This window comes from Amblyomma americanum, chromosome 7, assembly GCF_052857255.1.
Source record: "Amblyomma americanum isolate KBUSLIRL-KWMA chromosome 7, ASM5285725v1, whole genome shotgun sequence".
NCBI classification, from domain to species: Eukaryota; Metazoa; Arthropoda; class Arachnida; order Ixodida; family Ixodidae; genus Amblyomma; species Amblyomma americanum.
In genome coordinates this window covers 125605777-125630565 of record NC_135503.1, presented here as the reverse complement: position 1 = coordinate 125630565, position 24789 = coordinate 125605777, and the positions used below count along the sequence as shown (strand labels likewise).

The window sequence follows — 24789 nt, the reverse complement described above, 5'->3', positions numbered from 1 at the left end:
ACCGCGGCGGCTGCGTTTTTATGGAGAAAAAACGCTAAGGCGCCCGTGTGCTGTGCGATGTCGGTGCACGTTAAAGATCCCCAGGTGGTCGAAATTACTCCGGAGCCCTCCACTACGGCACCTCTTCTCTCCTTTCTTCTTTCAGTCCCTCCTTTATCCCTTCCCTTACGGCGCGGTTCAGGTGTCCAACGATATATGAGACAGATACTGCGCCATTTCCTTTCCCCCCCCAAAAAACCAATTATAATTATATCACCACGTTTCTTCTTTGCTTTTCCTTTTTTCTCTGCTTTTGCTTCTCTCGCTCTCTTTTTCTTTTTTCTTGTCGCAGTAGCCGCGTGCGCACCCAGCCCGGCCTCCCTCTTTCGCCTCGTGTGTGTGTGTGTGTGTGTGTGTGTGTGTGTGTGTGTGTGTGTGTGTGTGTGTGTGTGTGTGTGTGTGTGTGTGTGTGTGTGTGTGTGTGTGTGTGTGTGTGTGTGTGTGTGTGCGTGTGCGTGTGCGTGTGCGTGTGCGCGCGCGTGTGTGTGTGTGTGTGTGTGTGTGTGTGTGTGTGTGTGTGTGTGTGTGTGTGTGTGTGTGTGTGTGTGTGTGTGTGTGTGTGTGTGTGTGTGTGTGTGTGTGCAGTGAGTTCACGGGTACGCGACGCGTCACCTTTGCTTCCCTAATATGCCATAGGTGTCTGTTGTGTTCCGTTCTCCCGGCAGCCCCCTCCCCCTTTTTTCTTTTAGTTACTTTTCTTTATTTCTTTTCTTTTTAAGCCTTCCGTGTGTCAAGTCCCATGCTATAAGAACACGCGCCCATGCACTGTATGGTCACTCTTGAAAAAGATCGGTCCTCCGATCGAAACGTCGAGTAAAGTAAAAATGTTTCCTTAAATGAAGCGTATACTTCGATGTATATATATATATATATATATATATATATATATATATATATATATATATATATATATATATATATATATATATATAAATCCGCGAGGCGAGACCTCCTCTCCCTCTACCCTAGCGGAGCACATCTGGTGGAGCGAGCGGCGACGGCAGCGGCGTCGACGGCGGCGCCATCGGTTAGAGCGCGGCTGCGGTGTTGCTAGGAAACGCCACGGCATACGGGCATACGGCTGAAGTACAGTGTGATGACCCCCATAATGCGCAGGTCCACACGGGACGGAGAGGCAAAGAGACACCGTATGGCTCAGTTTAAACAAACAGGTATATTCAATAATTACACATGATTAGGATTATACATCAGAGGCTGGGGCGTCCGAGCTTACGTGCCGACGACTTCATGGGGGCGATGGAGTGGCTCCGGAGTTGGGCTCGAGCGGTTGCTGGCAGAAGCTGCACGCCGACGGGCTTCGGCGCTGAAGGCCCTCTTGGCGAACGATGTCGTCCTGAGCGTGCTTGCAGTAGAATTTCAATAGTCGTCCGTTTCTTCGAGGATGGTTCACAAACCCTTCCTCTAGTGTCGTTCGGCTTGGAAGATGAACAGGAGGCGAGCTTGTAGATGATGACAGCAGAGCATAATTTTACAACAGAACAAACTTTGCACTTCTTTACTCATCGACCGGGCAGGTTAGTGCCTAAGTAGCATCACATTACATGCTAAGCATGGAGCCCCAGCTCAGACTGAACTGCATCCGTTTACATGCGCTTTTAAGCACTTGATTAACAAAGGACTAAGGGCGGTCATTTCCAGTGGCCCGCCCAAAGCATCAATTCTCCAATCCAAAATAACATGCGAGATGGGGACCACCCCTTGGGCTGGGCTTAGCCTCGACCCCAGAGTCTGTTAACAATACAAACTAAATAAACAACAAAAACGCCACCACTCTCTCTCAAGTGAGAGTATACACAGGCTCTCTCTTCGGAGCTAATTCACTAGCGCCTGTCTTTCCACATTCTTGGCGAGTACTGCCTGTCCGCCATGACAGGTGTCCGTCGCGGCCCTTCTGGGAAGCTGTGGGTGCCTTCCCGGCGATAGCCCACGACAAAGGGGGGGGGGGGGGAGGGAAAGAATGTCGTCTTCGCGGTTTCGCATAGCGTCGGCTGTGGTACGGCGCGCTCTGGCCCGCTGACAGCTCCCCTGTCCTGGAATGCAACCGGAAATTGGGGAGGACAAAGCCTGTTTCCCCGGGGCGGCGGCGGGACCGGTTTTTCCGGTCGTCACTCAAAGAGCATGGCTGGGCAATTGATGATGCCGCTGTCACGGTTCCCCGTCTACGCCGCGCCGTCGAACGTGGATCCTCGTATCACACACGGAATGTCACACTCGCTCACCCTCCAGAAGAATGTTCTCCGAACATTTGAGTCCACGCAGCTCCCCTTGTCTTTCTGAATCGCCTCGCACAGTGCGTCCGACAAAACACTTTTCGCTGCACTCAACACCACTGCACAACACCATATGCCTCCGCTGTCAATACTGGCGTCTCCAGGGGCAGCACTGATCTTCTTTTACAGATAAACATGAAACTCAGCACCCAAGCCTCTCCTTTCTAGTCCAAACTGGACGAAATAAATTTACCACAGTTACAAAGGAGCTCCCACTTCTAGCACGATCACGGCACAGACAAAAATATAGATAACGAAAGGAAGTAGGGCAGGTTCTGCATGCGCTCCGCATGCTCTCCTGTGCAGGTGTTACTTAATGACAGAAAGGTTTAACTACCAACTCCGATAACTTAACACATAAGCACATAGCAATGTTATGAGCTGCGGCATTACATAATTCTAACCAGTTCACAACTCCGCTCTGTTTACGCCATTAGTCCGACTTAGCTTTCCGATTTCGAAGCGGATATCGGCCTTCATGAGTCATACTAAGTAAGTCTGTGCCCCTTTGTCTGCTTTGGGACTCGCGAGGGCTCGTGGCAGGAGCCTCTCCTGGCGTTATCTGCGCGGCAACCTCGCGCGCTTCTTCTTCTAGCAATGCATGAAGTAAATCCGGTGGCATTCCGGCCGTCACCTCGGGCGCCTGCCGAACAAATGCAGGAGAGGGCGTTTCTTGCGAACTATCTGCGCGCTCCGCTTCACTTCTGTCCCCATCAAAATCCGCGCTTTCCCTTTCCTCATTTCGTGAATACTGAACCGGTGCCGACTTGAGGCGATTTGCGTGTATCCTTATCAAACGCCGGTTCACGTCTCGGACTCTGAAGTTTACCGGAGAAAGCTTCTCGACAACCTCGCACGGTCCTCTCCACTTCGTCTGGAACTTACGAGCTAGCCCAATCTGCCTTTGGCAGTTTTCAATGTACACGCTGTCCCCCACATCAAACGGCGCGTCTCTAGCACTGCGATCGTGCACCTCCTTCCTGCGCTTCGCCGCTTTCTTTAAGGACTCCTTTGCGATGTCCCTCGCCACTTGCAAGCGCGATTCTAGCTCAACCTTATAGTCGTCCAGTGAAGCGTATGGGACACGACGGGGGCCCTCTGGCACTTCACTAGGCTGGTCCGGGTCTCGGCCGTAGAGAAGAAAGAATGGCGATTCGCCCGTGCTCTCGTGTGCTGCGGAATTGTAGGCAAACATTGCATACGGGAGCCACAAGTCCCAGTCCCGCTGGTCGCGCGAAACAAAATGCGACAGGAACCCGGCCACGGTTTGGTTCAGTCGCTCCACCGCGCCGTTGCAAGCCGGATGGTACGGTGTTGTCTGCTTCTTAGCGATCTTAAGCAGCTCGCAAACTCTCCTCATTAGCTGCGACACGAAGTTCGTTCCCCGATCTGTCAAGAGTTGCCTCGGGGGTCCATGTCGGAGCACGATCTGTTCGACAAATGCTCTTGCAACCGTGTCTGCCTTCTGATCTGGGAGTGCTACCGCTTCCGCGTATTTTGAAAGGTGGTCGACAAATACTAAAATGTACTTGTTTCCGGAAGTGGTCGTGGGCAATGGGCCCATTATGTCCATACCTGTCCGCTCGAAGGGAGCCGAAACCTCAGGGAACGGCTGAATTGGAGCTGGTCTTCGTCCCTTGGGTGTTTTTCTTTCGAGACAGGAATGACACTTCGCACAGTAGTCTCTAACATCCTGTCGCATGCCACTCCAAAAGTACAAACGCTCCACACGCCTGCGTGTCTTCGCTACGCCAAAATGACCGGCGCATGGCGCATCGTGAAACGCGCGAAGAACCCTTTCTGTCCACGACCGAGGTATGACGACTCTCTCCCAAGCGGTTTTCTCTGGTCTCCCTTTCCAGGTTGGCCTCGTGCGCCGACACAGGGTGCCGTCTTTGTCAATGAAATAACCTAGCTGTTCGGGATGAGACGGTGCGCCCTCTAAGCTTTCGATTATTCGCTTCAGGTCAGGATCTTTGCACTGCTCTGTGCGTAATTCGGCGGGGTCGACTACGGGGACAAACTCTTCTATAGCTGCCACGGCAGCTGTGCGGCTGAGTGCATCAGCATTCAGATGTGTCTTTCCTGACTTGTGCTCAACTTCAAAGCAGTATTCCTGCAGGTGTAGATTCCATCTAGCGAGTCGCGAGCTAGGGTCCCTGACACTCATCACCCATTTCAGAGGATGGCAGTCTGTGACTAGCTTGAATTTGCGGCCGTAAAGGTAGCATCTGAAGTGCTTTACTGCCCAGACAACGGCGAGGCACTCCCTTTCCGTAGCTCCGTACTTTTGCTCTGTGGGGCTCAACTGTCGGCTAGCAAAAGCAACGGGATGTTCTTTGCCCTCGATAACCTGAGATAGCACGGCACCAACTGCGAACTTTGACGCATCTGTGGCCATAACGAAGGGCAAACTAAAATCCGGGTGGCGTAACAGCGGTGCACTCATTAGCTTCCTTTTCAGGGCCCCAAAAGCATTCTCCGCGTTTTCGTCCCAACGAAAGGCGACATTTTTGGCTGTTAAGGCGGTGAGCGGCTTAGCGAGCTTGGCGAACTCCTCTATGTGCCTTCGGTAGTAACCGATCAGGCCGAGAAACTGCCGGACCTGGCGGACGCTAGTCGGGGATGGAAAATCCGAGACACACCTTAGTTTCTCAGGGTCCGGTCGCACGCCGTCAGCTGAAACAACGTGCCCGAGGTATTTCACCTCGTTTTTGAGGAATTGGCACTTAGAGGGCTTCAGTTTGAGACCCGCTGCTCTTAGTCGCACCAAAACCTGCTCAATATCGCGCAAATGGTTATCAAAACTGCCACTGTATATGATAATGTCATCCATATACACGAAGCACAGCCTCCCCAGAAGACCTGCCAGGATAACATCAGCGGTTCTCTGCCAGACAGCAGGGCTGTTGGCCAGACCCATCGGCATTCTTTTCCATTCATAGTGCCCTGAGGGCGTGTTGAATGCCGTTTTCTCGGCATCTGCCGGATCCATTGCTATCTGCCAGAATCCCGCCGCCATGTCCACTACCGTGAAGTACCTGGCAGAGCCCAGCTGAGAAAGCGTCTCCTGTATATTGGGGATGGGGTATGGATCGATGCGAGTTACGGCATTTAGTTTGCGGTAGTCCACTACCAATCGATACGAGCCATCTGGCTTTTCCACCAATAGTGCTGGTGCTCCCCAGGGTGACTTTGAGTGTTCGACAATGCCGCGATCAATCAGGTCCTGCACCTGCCGCTCCATCTCCTCACGTTGGGAGTAAGGAATCCTGTACGCACGCTGGTAAACGGGCGATGAAGTGCCGGTTTCTATCCTGTGCTTTATAACGCCACAGCAGCCCAAATCCAGGTTGGACGCGGCGAATACCTCCGAGTAGTCGTTCAGCAAACCAGCCAGAGCCTCCCTCTCCCTGGATTTTACGTGAGAAAGATCGAACGACACCTTTGGAGCAGCCGAAGGACTAGCATGCTCTACAGTTGCGAGTACCGTATCGGTGGGCTCACGTTGCTCTATCGCAGAGGTGAAGAAAGCCAATGTTTTGTTCTTGGTAAGGCTCAGTGGCTGCTGGCTACAGTTAACCACCCGTAGGGGCACTCTGTGGGCGTCATTAACTGTCACGAGGCACGCGGCTGCCTTCAGGCCATTGCTGAGAGAGTCGACCGGCTCAAGCACTCCCACGGCGCCGCTCTCTACATCTGAAGGCACAAACGCGTACAAAATGTGCTCCGACCAAGGAAGGACGACCGCCTCCTCGACCAGCCGGACGGCAACCCGCGAATATACCTTCTCCAATGATCCCACTGTTTGACGGGTGTCAATATCGGTAATGCGAATCTCAGCCCCTCTCCTGTTCAAAAACGGAACTTTTGAGCCGCCCGCATTAACCTCTTCCTCAGAGAATGAGACTACTACCTTCCCTTTTCTCAAAAAATCCTGCCCTAATATACCTGACACTCCGTTTGGCAGAGACACCGTGTCCGGGCATACGTAGCAGGGGTGCTCCAATGCAATTCCGCCGAGAGAGAAGTGTAACCGGTAGAGTCCACTTATGCCAAGAGGATCCCCCGTTATGCCTACAAATTTGGTTGCCATACCACCAGACGCTTCCAACACCTCGCGGTCCCCCTTCCTTCGAAGCGTGTTAAAACTGCTCTCCTTAAGCAATGTCACCTTTGACCCCGTATCTATCAACAATTCCATACAACAACCATTTAACTTGCAACGCACAACAGGGCATGCCTCGTCGGCCACACAAACTACCACCACCTCATCATCTACTGCTCCCTCCCCACGCTCCTCAGGCTGGGGAGGACTAACTAGTTTTTTGACTCGGTATCTGGAGCCCCGCTGTAGGCTTGCTTAGGGCGTGTCTCGCCTGCTTCTCTTTGTGGCTCCCCACGGCGCACGTTTTGGCAGAACCTGGCGATGTGTCCGCGACCCTGGCAAGCGAAGCATACGATTTCTTCAAAATCTCGCATACCGCGCCTGTAGCTTTGTGGCGGTCTCCGGTTTCCAGCGAATGGGCGCTGTTGAGCGCGCGCTTCAACCTGGCATTCTACCTGTTGAGATAGCAGCTGTTCTAAGCGATCTAACCGCTCTGTCAAGAGAGCAACCTCAGGGTTGAGCACCGCTCTCTCTATGACGCGTACTCTCGCTGCGGCTGTCGTTAACGCCTCATTTTGTTCCTCATCCAATGCGGCCTCCACGGCTTGGTCGAAATTGCTCGGCTTGCGCGAGAGCACGAACCGGCGCACGGGGTCTTGCAGACCAGCCACGAACAAAGCGGTCATTTCCTCTTTAAGTATATCCTCCGCGTATTTCTTCTTAAGCTGGTCTCCTTCCTCCTCCCTGCTTAACGTATCGCGCGCTAAGCGCTGAAGCCGCGACGCAAACGTTCGCACGTCCTCCCCTACCATCTGTCCGGCGTCACGGAACCTCTGTACTCGCACGTGACGTGGTTCAGTGTCAAAATGCTCAAACGCGAGCTTCTTAAATTCCGCAAATGATTTTGTGGATTTTACTTTTTCGCCTCGCCATGCAAAATCATGAGCAGCTCCTGCCATCTTACACCTCGCCATTCCCAGCATTTGAGCATCGGACCATCCCCCCATTTTCCCAATCTCTTCTAGCATGGAAAAGAAATCGCAGATATGAACCCCTGTCTTATCTCCTGTAAACGTCGGAATGACGCTTCCTAATGCCAGCATGCTTGCTCCGAGCGACGGCTGTGGAGTGGGAGCTCCCTCAGATACAGTCATTTTTTTTTTCAAGCCCTCCAGTGCCTCAAGCCTCTTAAATGGGGGTAAAAGTCCCACAATCAGTCCCGTGATTCCCTTTTGATTACAATTTTGAAGTCATGAATGTCACAGCATTCAGAGGACATTTGCTTTTGAGACCCCACTTCTGACACCAGTGTGATGACCCCCATAATGCGCAGGTCCACACGGGACGGAGAGGCAAAGAGACACCGTATGGCTCAGTTTAAACAAACAGGTATATTCAATAATTACACATGATTAGGATTATACATCAGAGGCTGGGGCGTCCGAGCTTACGTGCCGACGACTTCATGGGGGCGATGGAGTGGCTCCGGAGTTGGGCTCGAGCGGTTGCTGGCAGAAGCTGCACGCCGACGGGCTTCGGCGCTGAAGGCCCTCTTGGCGAACGATGTCGTCCTGAGCGTGCTTGCAGTAGAATTTCAATAGTCGTCCGTTTCTTCGAGGATGGTTCACAAACCCTTCCTCTAGTGTCGTTCGGCTTGGAAGATGAACAGGAGGCGAGCTTGTAGATGATGACAGCAGAGCATAATTTTACAACAGAACAAACTTTGCACTTCTTTACTCATCGACCGGGCAGGTTAGTGCCTAAGTAGCATCACATTACATGCTAAGCATGGAGCCCCAGCTCAGACTGAACTGCATCCGTTTACATGCGCTTTTAAGCACTTGATTAACAAAGGACTAAGGGCGGTCATTTCCAGTGGCCCGCCCAAAGCATCAATTCTCCAATCCAAAATAACATGCGAGATGGGGACCACCCCTTGGGCTGGGCTTAGCCTCGACCCCAGAGTCTGTTAACAATACAAACTAAATAAACAACAAAAACGCCACCACTCTCTCTCAAGTGAGAGTATACACAGGCTCTCTCTTCGGAGCTAATTCACTAGCGCCTGTCTTTCCACATTCTTGGCGAGTACTGCCTGTCCGCCATGACAGGTGTCCGTCGCGGCCCTTCTGGGAAGCTGTGGGTGCCTTCCCGGCGATAGCCCACGACAAAGGGGGGGGGAGGGAAAGAATGTCGTCTTCGCGGTTTCGCATAGCGTCGGCTGTGGTACGGCGCGCTCTGGCCCGCTGACAGCTCCCCTGTCCTGGAATGCAACCGGAAATTGGGGAGGACAAAGCCTGTTTCCCCGGGGCGGCGGCGGGACCGGTTTTTCCGGTCGTCACTCAAAGAGCATGGCTGGGCAATTGATGATGCCGCTGTCACGGTTCCCCGTCTACGCCGCGCCGTCGAACGTGGATCCTCGTATCACACACGGAATGTCACAACAGTGTTCTCGAAGAACACTGTAGCCGAAGTGCGGCCAGGCGACGAGCCGTGCTGTCTGGCGTAGTGTTGCTTTCGCAACAAAACCGCACTTCAGCATCGATACGTGGGCAAGACGCATGGGCTGCGCGTCCACGGTCGAGCGTAGACAAATGTACCACGCTCCAAGAACCCGTAGAACAATATAATAATAATAATTGGTTTTGGGGGGAAAGGAAATGGCGCAGTATCTGTCTCATATACCGTTGGGCACCTGAACCGCGCCGTAAGTGAAGGGATAAAGGAGGGAGTGAAAGAAGAGAGGAAGAAGAGGTGCCGTAGTGGAGGGCTCCGGAATAATTTCAACCACCTGGGGATCTTTAACGTGCACTGACATCGCACAGCACATGGGCGCCTTAGCGTTTTTCCTCCATAAAAACGCTGTCGCCGAGGTCGGGTTCGAACCCGGGAACTTCGGATCAGTAGTCGAGCGCTCTAACCACTGAGCCACCGCGGCGGGTATTTAGCGGCGTTTTTTAGCAGCATTGCTCTAAATAGATGTGTGGCTGAAACAGGACAATGAAAGTTGGTTTTTGAGGAAAGGAAAAAACACAGTAACTGTCTCACATATCTCAGTGGACTCGCGAATCGCCCCTTAAGGGAAGGGATAAAGGAGTGAGTGGGAGAATAAAGGAAGAAGGAGGTGCTCTAGTGGAGGGCTCCGGAATTATTTGGAGTTTTGTGAGATGTGGGCAGACGCACATAATATGGTATGGGCCTGCCAGAAAAATCCGGAAATAGAGTAAATCAGCCAACAAGAGATGGCTGGGAGGCGACCTGGACCGGCTGCTTTAACCTGAACTCCCAGAGGGCTCTGGTTCAAAGAGCGTGGGCAGCGGCTACCGTCGATGGTGTCCCGGAATGAGGACTACCATTCAGGCAAGAAAGCGGTGAAACCCTCCAATCTGCTCTAAAATCCGGCCCAAATGCATCCAATAAAGTTTTACCACAATCACCACCACCACCACCGGGGGATCTTTAACGTGCACTGGTGGATGGCTTCCTGACCTTACGGGGCTAGGATCTGGGGTCTCTCGCGCACGTGGCGAGGGCTCCTTGTCACTGGGGGTATCTGCTGCTAAACCGTCTAAACCGTCGTCGTCGCTTGAGATGACATGATTGTTGCGAAGCGCCTGCTTTCTTGTTATCTTTCCTCTCCTATCTCTTTCAACCCTCCCACTACCTGCACGTGGCAGCGGTTGTGGCTCAGATTGAGCCAGTGGGCAGGCCCCAGTGTACTTTCCTTTTCATTCTTCCTGCAGTCGCAATTGACAACAAAAACGTGCACTGACATCGCGCAGTGCACGTGCGCCTTATTACGTTTCGCCTCAATCGAAACGTGGCCGCCGCGGTCGGTTTCGAACCGGGTACCCCGGCTTAGTAGACGAGGAGAAAAATCTTTATGGTACTTCAGTGCTTCTTTCCGCGCTTTTAAGACATCTTCAGTGGTGTTCTCTCCATGGTTGGACCGCCAGGAGTCTTCTCTGTCGAGCTCGTCCACTTATAATCAATGGTCGGTCGCCCTCAGTCCAGAGCTCCGCTGGCCACAGCCGCCCGTTGAGCTCGCTGTACCAGACCTTGTTGGTCTTTACAGAAATCGCTGGACAGGAGCTGTCTCCCATTGCTCTGCACTCGGGCTTTGTATTTTCGGGACGACGTCTATGCTTTGACAGGCCCATGCGATGCGACATAGTGTGGGGTTTTCGTCACACCAGGGACATTTGTACGCGTATATCGTAGGGTGCATTTTGTTTACTGTCTATAGGTTTGGGTAAGAACCTGTCCGCAATTACAGCTTCTTCTCTGTTGAGAAGTTTTTGCGGCGGGGGATAACGCATTCTTCCTCTATATATAGTTTTCTATAGTATGGCAGAGTATTCCTTGGGTGCTGGCACGAGTTCGCGGTTCGCGGATGCTTGAAAAGTAGTGAATCCTCGAGCTATCCTGTCGGCCTCTTGGTTTTCTGCCACCCCGTGTGTCCCGGTACCCACACAATTTTGTGTGTGGTCTTGTTCTTTGCTTCTTCGTGGTTTTTAATTCTGTAGACGAGCCATGGATCCCCACGTGGTCGAAATTATTCTGGAGACCTCAACTACAGCACCGCTTTCTTCCTTTCTTCTTTCACTTCCTCCATTATTCTTTTTCTTACTGCGGGTACGGGTGTCCAGCGATATGTGTGAGACAGTTACAGCGTCATTTGCTTTCCTCAAAATCGAGTTTTCATTGTCCTCTTTGAGCCACACATCTGTTTAGAGGCAGTGACCTCCCAGCCAACGAGAGAGGGCTGGGAGGTGACCTTGTCCAGCTACTTGGACGTGGAGTCCCAGAGGGTTCTGGTTCAAAGAGCGCGGGCAGCGGCTACCACCAATGGTGTCCCGGAATGAGGACTACCACCCAGGCAAGGGAGCGGCGAAACCCTCCACTCTCCTCTAAAACCCACCCCAGTGCATCCAATTGTTTTACCACCACCCGCCACCATCTGGAAGACGGAGTAACGAGCGTTAGCTGTTTGGTAGCGCAATCTATCGTCCATGCCATGCATTACTTTTCCACACCTCCCGGCGAGTGGGCGCCTACCATCTTGTGAGCTGACGAGTGCTGACGTCACGGCCGCCATGTTAAGCCTAACCATAAATAAATATTAATCTAATAAGGCTATATTGGTGTCTAACATGTTCTACTCATCGAGTCCGTTAATGATATGCCATTAGTTTTATCATGCCGCCATTTGCTACTTAAATATACGCAATTTAATTTAAGCCTAACCATAAGTATATATTATCATAATTAGTTAATATTGGTGTCTGACGTGTTCTACTCATCTAGAAAATTCCAACTATATAATTCATTTTATGATGACCTCATTTTATAATGAGTTATAAGTAATTAAACATAGTGAGGTGACTGATTACTTATGACGTCACAAAACCAGTCACCTCACCTATAAATTATCAATTCGATATACTAAGGACTTCACTGATCAATCACCAATTGGGGTGGCATATCTATTTATTATGGGGGCCGCCATCTTGAATTCCTCGGACAGAAAATTTCACACCGAAGGGAGGTGGTAGCAGACCCCAAGAAATCGAGAAACGTGATGAATAAGAGCTAACGCTCTTAAAGCATTTATTCGTTTCAGGCACATACATAGAGGTGTTCGGGGGGCTTTCCTAAGTAAGAAGCCTCCTTAGAGTCCCTAGTCCGGGACCCTATTGGTAGAAGCCGCCATCCGGGCCCTCTGGACCAAAGCCCGCTGGGCTTGGCGGTCCGAACAGCCAAGCAGGGCCGCCTCCCGGTCCTCTCGGGCACGGCGGGGGTTTGGGGAAAGGGCTGCGTTCTGCTGGCAGGCCTACACCCTGTGGCAGGCGTCAGCCACCTCCCCACAGTGCGAGCACCAGCCAGTGGCCGGGTCGAAATTTCTCATTACAGCCGGGCATATAAGAGTAGTCGTGAAAAGTCGAAGCACGCGTTCGTCTGCTTTCCCAAGCCTTTTTGCCGGGGATGGGTAGCGTTGATGTTTATGCTAAGAGTTGTTCAGAATTTCAGAAAAGCGGATTAAGAGTTGCAGCGCATCCGACTTATCAGAGTCGGTATAATGTACCCGGGAGATGAGAGCTCGGCCAGCCGCGTGCGCGGTTTCATTCCCGCGAAGACCCTGGTGGCCTAGTGTCCAAATGATGTGTTTAGGAGTGGGTTCCGTATTGCGGATGCACGAACGCAAAAATTATGCTGCTAGGGGTGCTATGCGACCGGCTCTCCAGCTTCAACACGCTCTGCGGGTGTCGTTATGGTGCGTTCAGAAGCAGGACAGGAGATGGCCAATGCAGTATCCACCTCCTCTGCGTGAGTGGGGTCAGCCGCCCCAAAGCTCAAACCGTCCACTTGCCTGTCTTGATGTATAACTGCGGCTGTGAATAACCCCCGGGGTTCAGTGCCGGCAATATCCACGTAGAAGACTCCGTGTTTGGGGCGCCGTACTTGTGTGCCAGAGCCCGTGCTCCGTCTATACGTCGACCGTCGTGAGTATGAGTGTCCATCTTAGAGGGGAGAGGGCGTACTAGGGCGTGGTAGCGCCAATGCTGCTAAAAAACGCCGCTGAAAGTTTGTTTTTCCGAGCAGACGACATACTCGCTCTCATTTCTAGCATTTTTGGACAACAAATTTGAATAGGGAAATATTGTAAGGCGCTTTTAGGGATATGTTGAATGTAACGGTTCATCGCTCAGGCCTCTTTTCACTCCACGTACTAACGGTCCATTCGTCTGGGCGGAGCAAAATTTTTCTTTTTCTCCATCGCTCGCATCCAGCTTTGTTAAAACTGCCAAAGAAAACCGTGGAACGTTTTTGGCGATAGGAAAAACGTTTATAGAAAAAAGTGCAACACTGCCGACGGGAGATATGCGGATATATTGAATTTTGTAGTGAAATCTTATAATATATGAAAAAGTTCCATTCATATAGTCTTTCCCATTGAAAAAAAAATGCTTTTGTCCGGAATTTCTGGGTGTGCATGAATTCCAGTCAGGGAGATCTCCGAATGTCACCTTTTCGCGCAATTTAAGGCATGCACTCCCAGACACCTTTACAGCATGTGGGGGTAGTGGTCTCAAAGGAGATGCCCTCGACTCAGCGTGGCAAATTCAGCCAGAAACCAGCTACCAAGCGAAAAGGGGGTGGTCGTTTGGTGCAGAGCTTTCGCCGGCCGCCAGCCACAGAATGGGTCGGAGCCAAAGGTTCACAACAAACCAAATATTACACAGCAAAGAGACGATACAGAGGATTTCACAATCACTCGTACGAGCCATGCAAAGTGATTTCCTATACAATGCAACTCGTGCAAAGTAACACGCGAGAGAGATTACAGCTCAACAAAAGCTTTGCACCTAAAGTGCGCTAACACAAGAGCGAACCAAAGAAACAAAACACAATTTGTTCACCGGGCACTGCGACAGTCCGACGACATGAGGAACACGACGGAGCCGTCCCGCAGGTTGGCGCACGCTGCCTCGCTGGTCCGTGGCTGGTCGAGTGGTGTGGTCCCGGCAGTCGAGCGGGCGCGCTTTACTGAACCTTGAACGGCGGCTCGGGCTGACAGACAGTGGTCAACGTCCCTCATTTCAATGATAGGCGCGGTCCGCGTCTGTTCTGCGCTCCAAGGCAGGCGCGCACATACACGCAGTATAAACTGCACAATTTCCTTCTCCTCCTCGCGCCGGGTGCGCGACACCATTGGTAAGTAGTAGTAGTAACTGGTTTTTATTAAAATAATAATGAAAAGGAAGAAAAGATTTTTGCTAGCCCCGGCATCTGCCATCGATACTGAAGCACCTGAGTTGGGGCAGCGGAAATAAAGGATAGCAGGCAGAAGGGAGAGATGAAATGAAAGAGGTGAGGGGACAGGAAGAGAGGATAGGGGGAGAGGTTCATTGGTAAAGCGCAAAAACCGATTTCGAGAACTTTTCAGGTCTTTCTCGCGATGCGAAGCCGCCGGCGCGAGAGAAGGCATAACTTAGCGCGGTCAAGGCTACGCCCTATCCGTCGACAATGAGTAGAAATCAGTCGGAGGTTCTCGAACAATCGACGGCTCGAGCGGCTGTGTTTCCTTTGGCGCCGCCCCGACGAGCAGAGTGGAAAGGGGAACAGCACACTCAAGAATACGCGCTATCCGGGGTTCCTTCTGCGCTGCTGTAGACTTCTGTATGGCGCGCGCGAGCGTGATTGCTCCCGCAATTCAGCGCTTTTTTTTAATATGCGCCAAATTTTGTGACACCTAAGCACACCCCTAAAATCGAAATGACGCAAAAAAATACGCCTTTTAACTCCACTCCAGAAAATATTTGCGCGCAGAACAATAACATTTTTATACTGGCAGATGTTTTCGAGACAGTTGCATTGCCTCGGTGAAGATATTATACGCGCTTGCGTCTAAAAATACCGCTAGTGTCTCAGATATATTCACAAGCGCCACAATGCTATGAGAGCGAACTCACTGAGGCGAAGGCATCGTTGCTTCTCAACATAGCCATTCTTTGTGCGAAGTACCTGAAGAGAGCATGAATGCATATGAAAATACGGCAAACATATATTTCGAAAGCACGATGCATTTAACGGCAGCGAGGACACGCATAGTGTAGAAATGTGGCCACGCGGCATAGGATTTACTGACACACCGTCGGAAAGCTTTCTGATCTATATGCAGTGGGAACTGGGAAAGCAAGCCGCCAGTTTCCAGACTTGTGTGGTTGGTTCCTGTGTGCAAGAGACCAGCACACTTGCGTGGGCTACGTGGACTATAATGCTGGAGGTCTTTGAGCGCAGTCAGAAAGCTTTTTCCTGAGTGTAGTACCAAAGCTGCATCGAAAAATGCTGTTTCTGTTTATGTGCCAATATTGCCCTGTAACTCCTCGTATTTCCAATATCACCATGCCTGATTATTTCGTCTCGAGCAATACCTTTTCGTTTCGCGCCATGCTCTCCCAACGCGTGTTGGCTGCTCTCGGTCATTTCACTGAGCTCACCGAGGGTGGCAACGCACGTCAACGTACCGGGAAGCTCGGCTACACTTAGCGCTGTGCCGAACAGGCCAAATCTGCTTCCGTACTACTGCTTGGCCTTCATCTCTCCTAAAGTTAAACGAGGGAGCGCCTCCTGTAAATGCGCTCGTATTGTTCGTCTCCGTGGAAGCGATGACATTACCAGCACGCCTTGCCGAAAGCCCATACGCTCTGACAAATATAGAGCTTGCCCACGATGACATGAATATTGCAGGTTCTGAGCCCAAAAAGCACCCAAAAAACACAACACTGGTGGCGACGCTGGCGCTCTCTTAAATGTGAAGGCTCATTGAGACCAGAAGACAACGCAGGTACTAACACAACGAGAAAAGGCTATTCGACTTCCCTAGCCATTCACTGACTAGTCCAGATACACCGACACAGTCACCCAAACAAGCTTCTCGTCTATTTGAATGGAAAACAGATGAGGTCCTTTTTGCCCCATCCTATTATTCTTTCTGGCTCCGCGCTAACACCGCATAATTAACGGCGAAAGCGGTTACTTTTCTCGTTTACGTGACGCCAATTTTTTCAGGAGTCTCAATAAGTGGCGCCAAAGCGCCATGACTAAGCGACGAGAAACTTCCAATGCAGTCCCACAACGAAGCGAGTGATATGTCCGGAACTGAAAGTATAGAGGAGGCGTGGCCGAAACAACGAAGCGCCAAGGAGAAACTGGGAGATAGTAACTAGAGTAAACTAAATAAGCCATTTGGTTTCTGCATACGTTCTGGTGAACTGCACGGATTAGTAGATTGCGTACTAACTTAGTTGCGTCTGTTTGAACAATAAACCCGTGGTAGAGCCTTGTGCCAGCTTACGAGAGCAGATAAGCCACTAGAACATATCATTGATATTATTAAAGTGGTTTGCTCAGCAACAGGCGCGACAGGCCACAGACAGAAGGTATACCAGAAACCAAGCACCAGCTGTAGCGTCGTCGTCAACTGCCCAGCGACGGAGCAACGTCATCTTCGCCTCGCGACTGTCTACCGTAACAGTATTGTCAGTTTTTTTCGAAAAAGAGGCGCCTAAATCAATCGCTGCAGCAGAAAACACTGCTGTTACGGAAATGTATTAGAACGCTATTACCGAAGGGTGTCTGAGTGCCTCCGTCTATTATACTGAGTGCGGTGCAACTAATGTTCTTCTCGTCTGCGCCAGGTGGTGCCATACACGGCTGGGTCGACGTTCTACTGCGCCCTGGCGAACCTGAAGATCACCCCAAGCGAGTACCTCCAGGCCTACGAGGTACTTCACTAAACGGCCTACTTGTGTTAAGACACAGAGATGTTTGACGAGTGCCCTCTGCCCCTTCTGCAAGGCCCTTTGATCCCTCGTAAATGCTTCGTATTAAGGAGGCTCCAAGTTCAAATCCAGATGCCAGTAGAAACCCAGTGGGTTTGTAATCGATGGTGTCCTCTGGTAAGGTTTTCGGGTCTTCCATAGAGTAGAAAGGCTTGCAATAGGTTGCACTTTTTCGAACAAAACAGGTGCCTTCCAGTTTCTGTGCCTGTGGCATTTCTAAACTTATCGCGGTTTTTTTTTGCAGAAACCATCAGGTGCTGACTCCCAAAGAATGCCTGTGACTTATTGCGGAATGTCTCGTTCCAATAGAAATCGTTGTCATCTATATCGGGGCACAACGTGGAAAATGCCCGCTGATCATGTTATGACCTTCCCAAATAAGATGGCGAGAAGGAAACACGAAAACCGTCGTCCACGAAAGCAAGACGACGACACAAGCATTTTTGCTGCCTTATTTTGGTGCTTGCTTCCAAACACCATCAAAATAAGACATTGTCGTGGAGCACAGGCTATCTCGAACCCGGGCTTCATTTCGTAGCGTGTCTGAGTCATCGTGCTGAGGAAAGACTGAAGCTTGAAGTTTGGGAAAACGAAAACAAGCGGGTTAAATTGCACTTTTACTTAACTTATTTACATATTGAAGAAAGAGCAAAGAGTAAAAAATTAGCAGTCCATGCGTCGAGCGACTGGGTCAGCTTTGTCGCCAAGGCCCAGAGCGTCCTTTCGAAATCAGCACGCCCCTTAAATCCTCTAAGATTCCGCCCCTTCAGCAAACGGTGGCCAATTCAACACGAGACACATTTCTTAAAGATCAAAGTTGCACAGCACTGTAGCAGGTGGAGTCACTCGATGCAGAGTCTACCCGTGGGAACAGGCGAGGAGAAATCGCAAGTCCGCTGCTATTTCCTGTAGTGCAGCAAAAGTGGTACACACGGCTCCGTGTCTTCGAAAAACACGTGTGGTCCTTGCGGCGCCGCGGGCCTCAACTGCGGCGAGCTCTGTACGGTGGGACCGGCTCCTGACGGAAACGGGTAATTACGTAATGGCGCCTTCCCTTTATTCCCCCGAACGGGCGCCCTTGGGTGTGTCCGACGGCGGTCGCTGCCCCCAGGCGGTCGTCTCCGGGAAGCAGTTAACGGGAAGGTGGTGAAAGTTACACAGCAAGTTACATAGTGTGAACATACCATCGCTCATTCTTCTAACTTTCGATATTATACTGCTTTCAATTTTCCCCCAATCTATCCTATTGTCGCGTAGCGAGCTTCACAGGTTTCGCGTGCCAGTTTTTCGAGCAACCTGAATGTGTTCTTCTCACCGCGGTGCGACTGTTGCTGTCCTTGTGCTCGCTGCTGTGCGGGGAGCCATTTTCTCGCTGGCTCTTTGCAAGCAGGCGTTGTGCGGCCCTCTCCCCGGATTTGTTCGAATGTTTAGTTAAAGTAAAACGCAGTAAACTGTGAGACGCACGGTTAGCTGGCTGCAAGGGGACAAGGTCTTCCAAGGCCACGTCCGAGCCACCAGAGCGGGCGCGCGGACCCCCCGTGGTTTCCAGGAGAGTCGCGCGAAGTGATTGCTTCGGGCGGCACACTGCCCGGCGGACCAGATGCGCCTGAGACGAGCCGCGAGGGCTGAGAGCGCGGATGGTGGGTCGTGTGGTGCACCGACTGGGAGGTTTGCGTTCCCTGTGTTTCGGATGTCGTTTTGTGTGTTTGTATCTGTGTGCCAAGCGGAAATGCGCGCGTCTTCGTGGAATTTACGCGGTGCCCTCGAGTAAAAAACCTCGTGGGCCCCGGCGTGCTATTGGCTGCTTCCGTTTTAAAGAAATCCTTCTCATTGGCTTCGACAACAGCATTTCCGATTGGTTACTAAAAGTGTCTCCAGAATCCTGGGCAAACGTATTTAAGAGGGGGTTTTGGCGCGAAGAAAGCAGAGGAACGGCTGCGGTCCTGCTGCTCGAAGACGTTGCGCGCCCCTTGGTATGACTGACTGCGTTATTATTTACTGTTAGACCTTGTGTATCAGTTTGTTCAGTTTAAATGATATTTTGGGCCCATTTTAAATAATTCAAGTTAATTCATGCAACCCATCGGCACCTGCTAGTCAACTTCTTTGAGGCGGCGGAGCCACCGTTACGTCCCGACGTACGCTTCGTTACACTATTGTCTTAAAATTCTTTATATAGAGCGTAGGTTTCGATGATCCATCGAAAACAGGTAGTTTACGGAAACAGCCACAACGACTGAAAAAAGCACGCAGTTTCTTTGTGTTCAAAACTGCACAAGAAAAATTACGTAGGTTTTCTTGCACTACTCCCCGAAGACTTCGTGTCGTTCTTTCTATATACAAAATTGGAGAGCACTGCTGCCTGCTGCATTAGAGAAATGCGAAAGCATTTTCATTTGAACGTCAGCAACGTTTTTTTGCAAGCCATCGTTGACAAGTGATAATTATCCCGTGGCCCTTGGATGACGTCAGCAACTTTTTTTGCAGGTCATCGTTGTCTAACATCAGTGCCCATCCCCCAAAACTCTTTACCGTTGTACACACCACAACGCGTTCACTTTGTGCTCCTCTTACACGCTGTCGCGACTCCGGGTGTAGGGCCGGAGCCGAAGGTAGTGAAGACCGGCTCGGCGTTGAAAGACCACGGAGAAGAGGAGCTCTCGTAACAGAACGAATTTATTTTCGTCTTACATGTTGCAATCTTAGCGAGATTCAGAAGAATGCTCTCTGGTCCTGAACCATGGCTTTTTTTTAACCCCTCTCTATTTCCCCAGGTCCCTAGTAAGGGAATGGGCGCGGGCCAATCAACGAGCACATATCCACTCGGCGCCACGGAGACCCGCCTCCCAGATGCGAGCACGTATATCACCGCGTAAAACAAACACAACCAGCAGTCCGCAGGCAACCACGGTCTTCCTGGCATGTCGGTCCGTTTCACCGCCGTTCTTGAGTGCGCCTCCTCTGCGGCGTGTCGGCTCCGCTGAAAGGACGTAACAGTAAACCGACCTCCAAGCGAAGCCGGCGATGCTGTCCATCACTCTTTCCCCGCCGCACCGGGGTCCGTTGGGTCACCCGCGGTAGCGTCCGCCGCTTACGGGTTCGGGAAACGACGCAAACTGGCGTCCCGTCCACACATTCCAAAGCGCGGCAGCCGTTGAGGCGTGTTGTTTTCCAGGCCTTGGTTGCGATCCGCTGGCTTCCGTGGAAATGCACTGGTGTTCTTGCTGTCACCATATGTCGTACTTTTCAGCTCTTCCGCCGACTTAACAGGCCATTCATTACAGCTCCTGAACAAAGGACCCTTTTAGTTGTGTGGCGTTGTGTTTCCACCTCCCGTGCTTTTCTGCTGGCTGATAACGTGGTAAATAATGTATATAGCTATTTCCTGCATATAAACGCGCGTAATAAATACCATGCTGAAAAAAAAACAACTTCGCAGCGTATGCGTTGTGAGCCTCCTGGTACCCACGGGGCCTGAGTTCGAAACTAAATGCCGGGGAATTTCTGTTTCGAACGGTCATTTTCGCGGGGACGCGCTTTGCGATACGCGCTGCTGAGAGGTCCTGAATATACACGCCGCTCATGAGAGAAAAAAAAATGCTTTCGCATTAAAATATGTAATATTGGTACAAGACGTCGCGTGTGGTGAGAATTGCTTCATATTGTCACGTAATGATAGCGGCAGACCGGCTAGCAGGAAGAGGGCGAAAAATTGGGGGACACTTAAGCTTCGCGTTTAAGAGTGCAACCCGACAGCGTGTTGCAGCGCTGCCAGGGAGTCCACGGAACGCCATCGCCCGTTCAGCGCGACGCCTTGCCCGTTGGACAAATCGCTCAGAGTCGCTAGGAGGCCTCTCAAAATTGGTCAATTACACTCTAATTTCATTTTGAGCCCTTTGACACCTTTGAACCCCTTTTTTGAATTTTTATGCATTTAATTGATGGATGAATTACGATTATTTCATTAAATGGTCATAGCCTATCACACACCAATCAATCATGAATCAATATAACCACAAATTACCATGGTACGATATATTTTACGCAGCCCCCGATTGCTTCCGACGCCCGGTGCCGAATAATACTACGCCGATGGCTTTTCGACCGAACGAGCTGTATACGCTGTCGTGCAAAAAGCATCCATATAAAACTGTTCACCGGGGCAGAGCTGCGCCCGCAGAGAACTGAGTGACTAGGCGGCGGCGAAATAAACAAGCGTGCTCGGCGCTCGTCAAACAGGATGCCAGCAGTTCTCGGCGGCGGTCAACTGAATGCTGGCAAGGAATATAAGGAAATGGAAAAGAAAAAGAAAAGACAGCAGCTAACAATATATAAAAATGCGCGAACAGTTCCGCGTGGCTGCGATCGATCCAGGCAAGTCTGGTCGCGGCTCTCGGCGTCTGCCGGCGCCTTTGAGCGAGAACGAACGATGCAAAGATGCGCAGCATTGCTCCCCTCTCAAATATAGGTCATTCCACGCCAAACGTCCCAGATGTTGCGCTCGACCATCTCCAATTTGTTCGAAAAAAAAAAAGTCATGGAAACTTATACTAATGTGACTGAGTAATCGAAGCCCGAAATTTTTTTGCCGAAAAAAAAATTTATTCGTGACGTGAGTGCAGTTTGAATATTTAGAAGAGGCGAGAAACCACGCACTGCTCAGTAACTTATAAAAAATTAAAATTTTTAGAAAAACTTCACAATTTCTTCATTGGCATTTACAAAGATTCTGGATTTCGATATAATTGGGAGCATGCAGCTTTATACGGCATAAATATTTTTAAAAATTGAACAAATGTATGAAAATGTAACATTTTTGTCGTTTTTTGTTTTCGATGTCAACTTGCTGTCGGAAATAGCCGTTTTGTTCCTCTAGATTTCTAGTACTTATAACAAATGTTACAGGTTATGAAACTGCGCCCATCGAATTAAAAAAAATACGAAAGTTGCAAAAAGTGCGTTTTATGCCGAAAACACTCGTTAATTTCACCGTGAGGTGGTCTAAGTAAAAATCTAACGAGGTACGTAGAACAGTTTATCCCTTTCATTTCTGAATTTTTATGAATGTAATTTTTGTTTAAAGCGAGAAAAGAATTTTTGAAGTTCAGCTCTCGCACCACAAGTTGCGTCGTCTCTTAACGCCTCTTCACCGCAGAGCACGACACTGCCGACACTGTGGCCAGACGAAAGGTAGAATTCTTGTTCTCAAGTGAGGTTTGCGCTGCAGGCAAGCACGGGAACGTTGAGTAGTCGAACAGGTTTTTGTGGGAAAAGATTTTATTAGCCCTGCCGGGGCGGCACATGCCCAAGTGAGCTATTTGTTCGGTGTGGTTCTGTCGCAGTCAGTCATTCTTGCCGGCGCCATGGCAGTCGTAAGCACCAGCATAAGAGCTTGTGAGACGTCTAACTGAAACTGACCAGAGCGATCCGGTGTTGAAACAACCCGTGACGCAGCAGCACCACTTGGTACCTGACCCTTGTGGCCGCTCATGCCCGGTTGGTTGAGATGTGATGTCTTGGTTGTATTTCATTTATTCAGTGCAATTTCTGCATTAATACTCCGGCGAAAAGTGTAGAGGAGGCACTATGCTGGCGAAGCGCCTTATTCATGCGAGCGACGCGCCTATGCGCGAGCGGGCCGCGTTCGCACCTTCCCGTGCATGCGCTCCGAGGCGCGCCCTCTGCGCAATGTTGTCCGGGTATGAATAAAGCGCTTGTGATGCGCCTGCCATGGCAGCTGGTCTAGATGGCGCTAGGCTCCGCTAACGCTCGTTGCTTCAACGTTTAGGACGCTCGACTACTGATCCGGAGTTCCCGGGTTCGAACCCGACAGCGGCGGCTGCGTTTTTATGGAGGCAAAACGATAAGGCGCCCGTGTGCTGTGCGATGTCAGTGCACGTTAAAGATCCCCAGGTGGTCGAAATTATTTTCCGGAGACCTCCACAACGGCACCCCTCTCTTCCTTTCTTCTTTCACTCCCTCCTTTATCCCTTCCCTTACGGCGCCGTTCAGCTGTCCAACGATATATGATACAGACACTGCGCCATTTCCTTTCCCCCAAAACCAATTATTATTATTATCTTCCAGACGGTGGCGGCCTTTCTAATTTTTATTATTTTGCTTTTATTTTCTGAAGTTTCGTTTTCTTTTGTTTCTATTTTTGTTTTAATCATGTATTTCTTTTCTTTACTTTCTATTTTTATTTTTGTAATGTCTACTTTATTTCCGTTTATTACGCTAAAGGCCCCCTTGTTTCGGGGCTCTTACATAAATGGTGGGATTTTAATGAAATGAGCAAACAAACAGCTAATATTATTTAGCACTGAAAGCGATCGGTTATATGTTCTTGAAAAGTAGACGATGAAGCGATGTTGACGATGGCACGGGGTAGGCCGTTCCAGTCCGTTTGATTACGCATGCGTTGCTTAAGAGCTGTTGCTAAATCAGCTTTTACATTTTTGTTTTATTTACCACCCAACTTATGATTGACAGTTCGTGCGGACAACTTGCGTCCACGTCACTAGTGAGCCAAGAAGGGCTTTCGCCTTCAGCTGGGAAAAGGCATCGCCCTCTCTTTTTGCGGTCGCCGTTGTTAGCGCTTCGATCGCGTTCAAGATGAGGAGCGCGACTAGCAGCCGCTTTTTGAGCACGAAAACAGCGCCCACTTTCAAGCACATGTGCCGGAAAACTTGATACCGGTTAACGAAAGGCTCCAATTTTCCCTCACTGTAGTATTGTGCTGGGTAGAAATGTCACCAGTTCACTTTGTTTTCAAAACCTGAGTGGCGAAACAACCTCGCGGCAATCCTTTCTACATATATGAGTGCTGGAGTTTAGTTTCACTTTACGTGGGTTTCTACATTTTCATGTGAAGAGAAAAAAAGACTCATAGACCCTGGCGCAACGTTTCTTGCACTCCAGGAATGCCACCGGCACTACAATGTACTCACCGGTCCAGACCACGATGACTGAGAAAACCGCCTCTGCCGAAACAACCACGGTCCGCGCCTGCATGTTTCGATAATCGGCGGGAGTGCCTTCTGACTAGGAAATAAAATCTACTCATTGTTCTTCAAGGCCTTGTTTGAGTGCTTTGTGTAACAAGAGTAAAAACAGCGCTAATTTTTACACAAACCACAAAGAAAGACCAGACAGGACGGGCGCTGACTCCAACCACGTTTATTGAAAGCCACATGTTGCATATATGTAGCCCGAAGAAGGTGAACGCATGCGCATTTCTTACTTGGTAAAAAAGAAAAAAAAAGCGAAAAAAACAACAACAAAAAACACACACTCTGACCAAACCTACTCATTATGCGTATTCTTTAGCAATCCATGCTCACTTTCTCGTAGGGAGAAAGAAGTTGTGCTGACGCACATGCCACCTCTTTCTGATAAAAAAGGCTTCTGCCAGTTCCGGAGCTAATCTATCTTTGCTTCTAGCTAGAATTTTAATCTCGCCAATTCGTGGCTCACAGTCTTTTTTTTTTCGTTTTTATCAACGCAGGAGGTTTTCGGACGAATTAGCATGGATTTACAACTGGATATCAGTCTTTCTTTATTGCACGCGTTGCCATGCTTTGTATATATGTATACAACACTGTTTAGACCTACAGGCAAACGCTGGTTGTGGGTGTAAAATAACTGGGATAAGAAGACGACAGAAATGGTAGCAGGAAGTCACAGCGATCGTTTTTGCGTAAAGCAGTTATAAGCAACGAAGAATTGAAAGCAGATAAATAAATAGAAAAATACTGGACAATAATAACAAGGAATGATCAAATGCGAATAGAAGAGCATAATTTTACAAACGCATAAAGGGAAAATTGACATTAAATTAATGACGTAGATAAGGTAAGTATAACACATGGACGACTTCGCCGAAATCATACCATATCTCAGCCAAAAATAACCAAGCAGCAAGGTTTGATTTCAGCCGTATAATGGAGCTCTAGGGCACCTCTGAAAACCAAAATGTCTGGAGAGGTGAGGGCGAGGGTTCTTT

The 24789-nt window shown here is 50.1% G+C and overlaps 1 protein-coding gene across 1 annotated transcript in view; it reads left to right on the top strand.

Annotated features, from left to right (window-relative positions):
- Positions 1-23842, top strand: part of LOC144099536 (uncharacterized) — a 325768-nt gene extending 301926 nt beyond the window's left edge. Inside the window, exons 5-6 of the mRNA XM_077632915.1 lie at positions 16641-16727; positions 23706-23842. Of these exons, the coding sequence (XP_077489041.1) occupies positions 16641-16727; positions 23706-23756 (138 nt within the window). The 3' untranslated portion in view covers positions 23757-23842. The remainder of the gene's footprint in view (positions 1-16640; positions 16728-23705) is intronic.
- Positions 23843-24789: the final 947 nt, after the last annotated feature.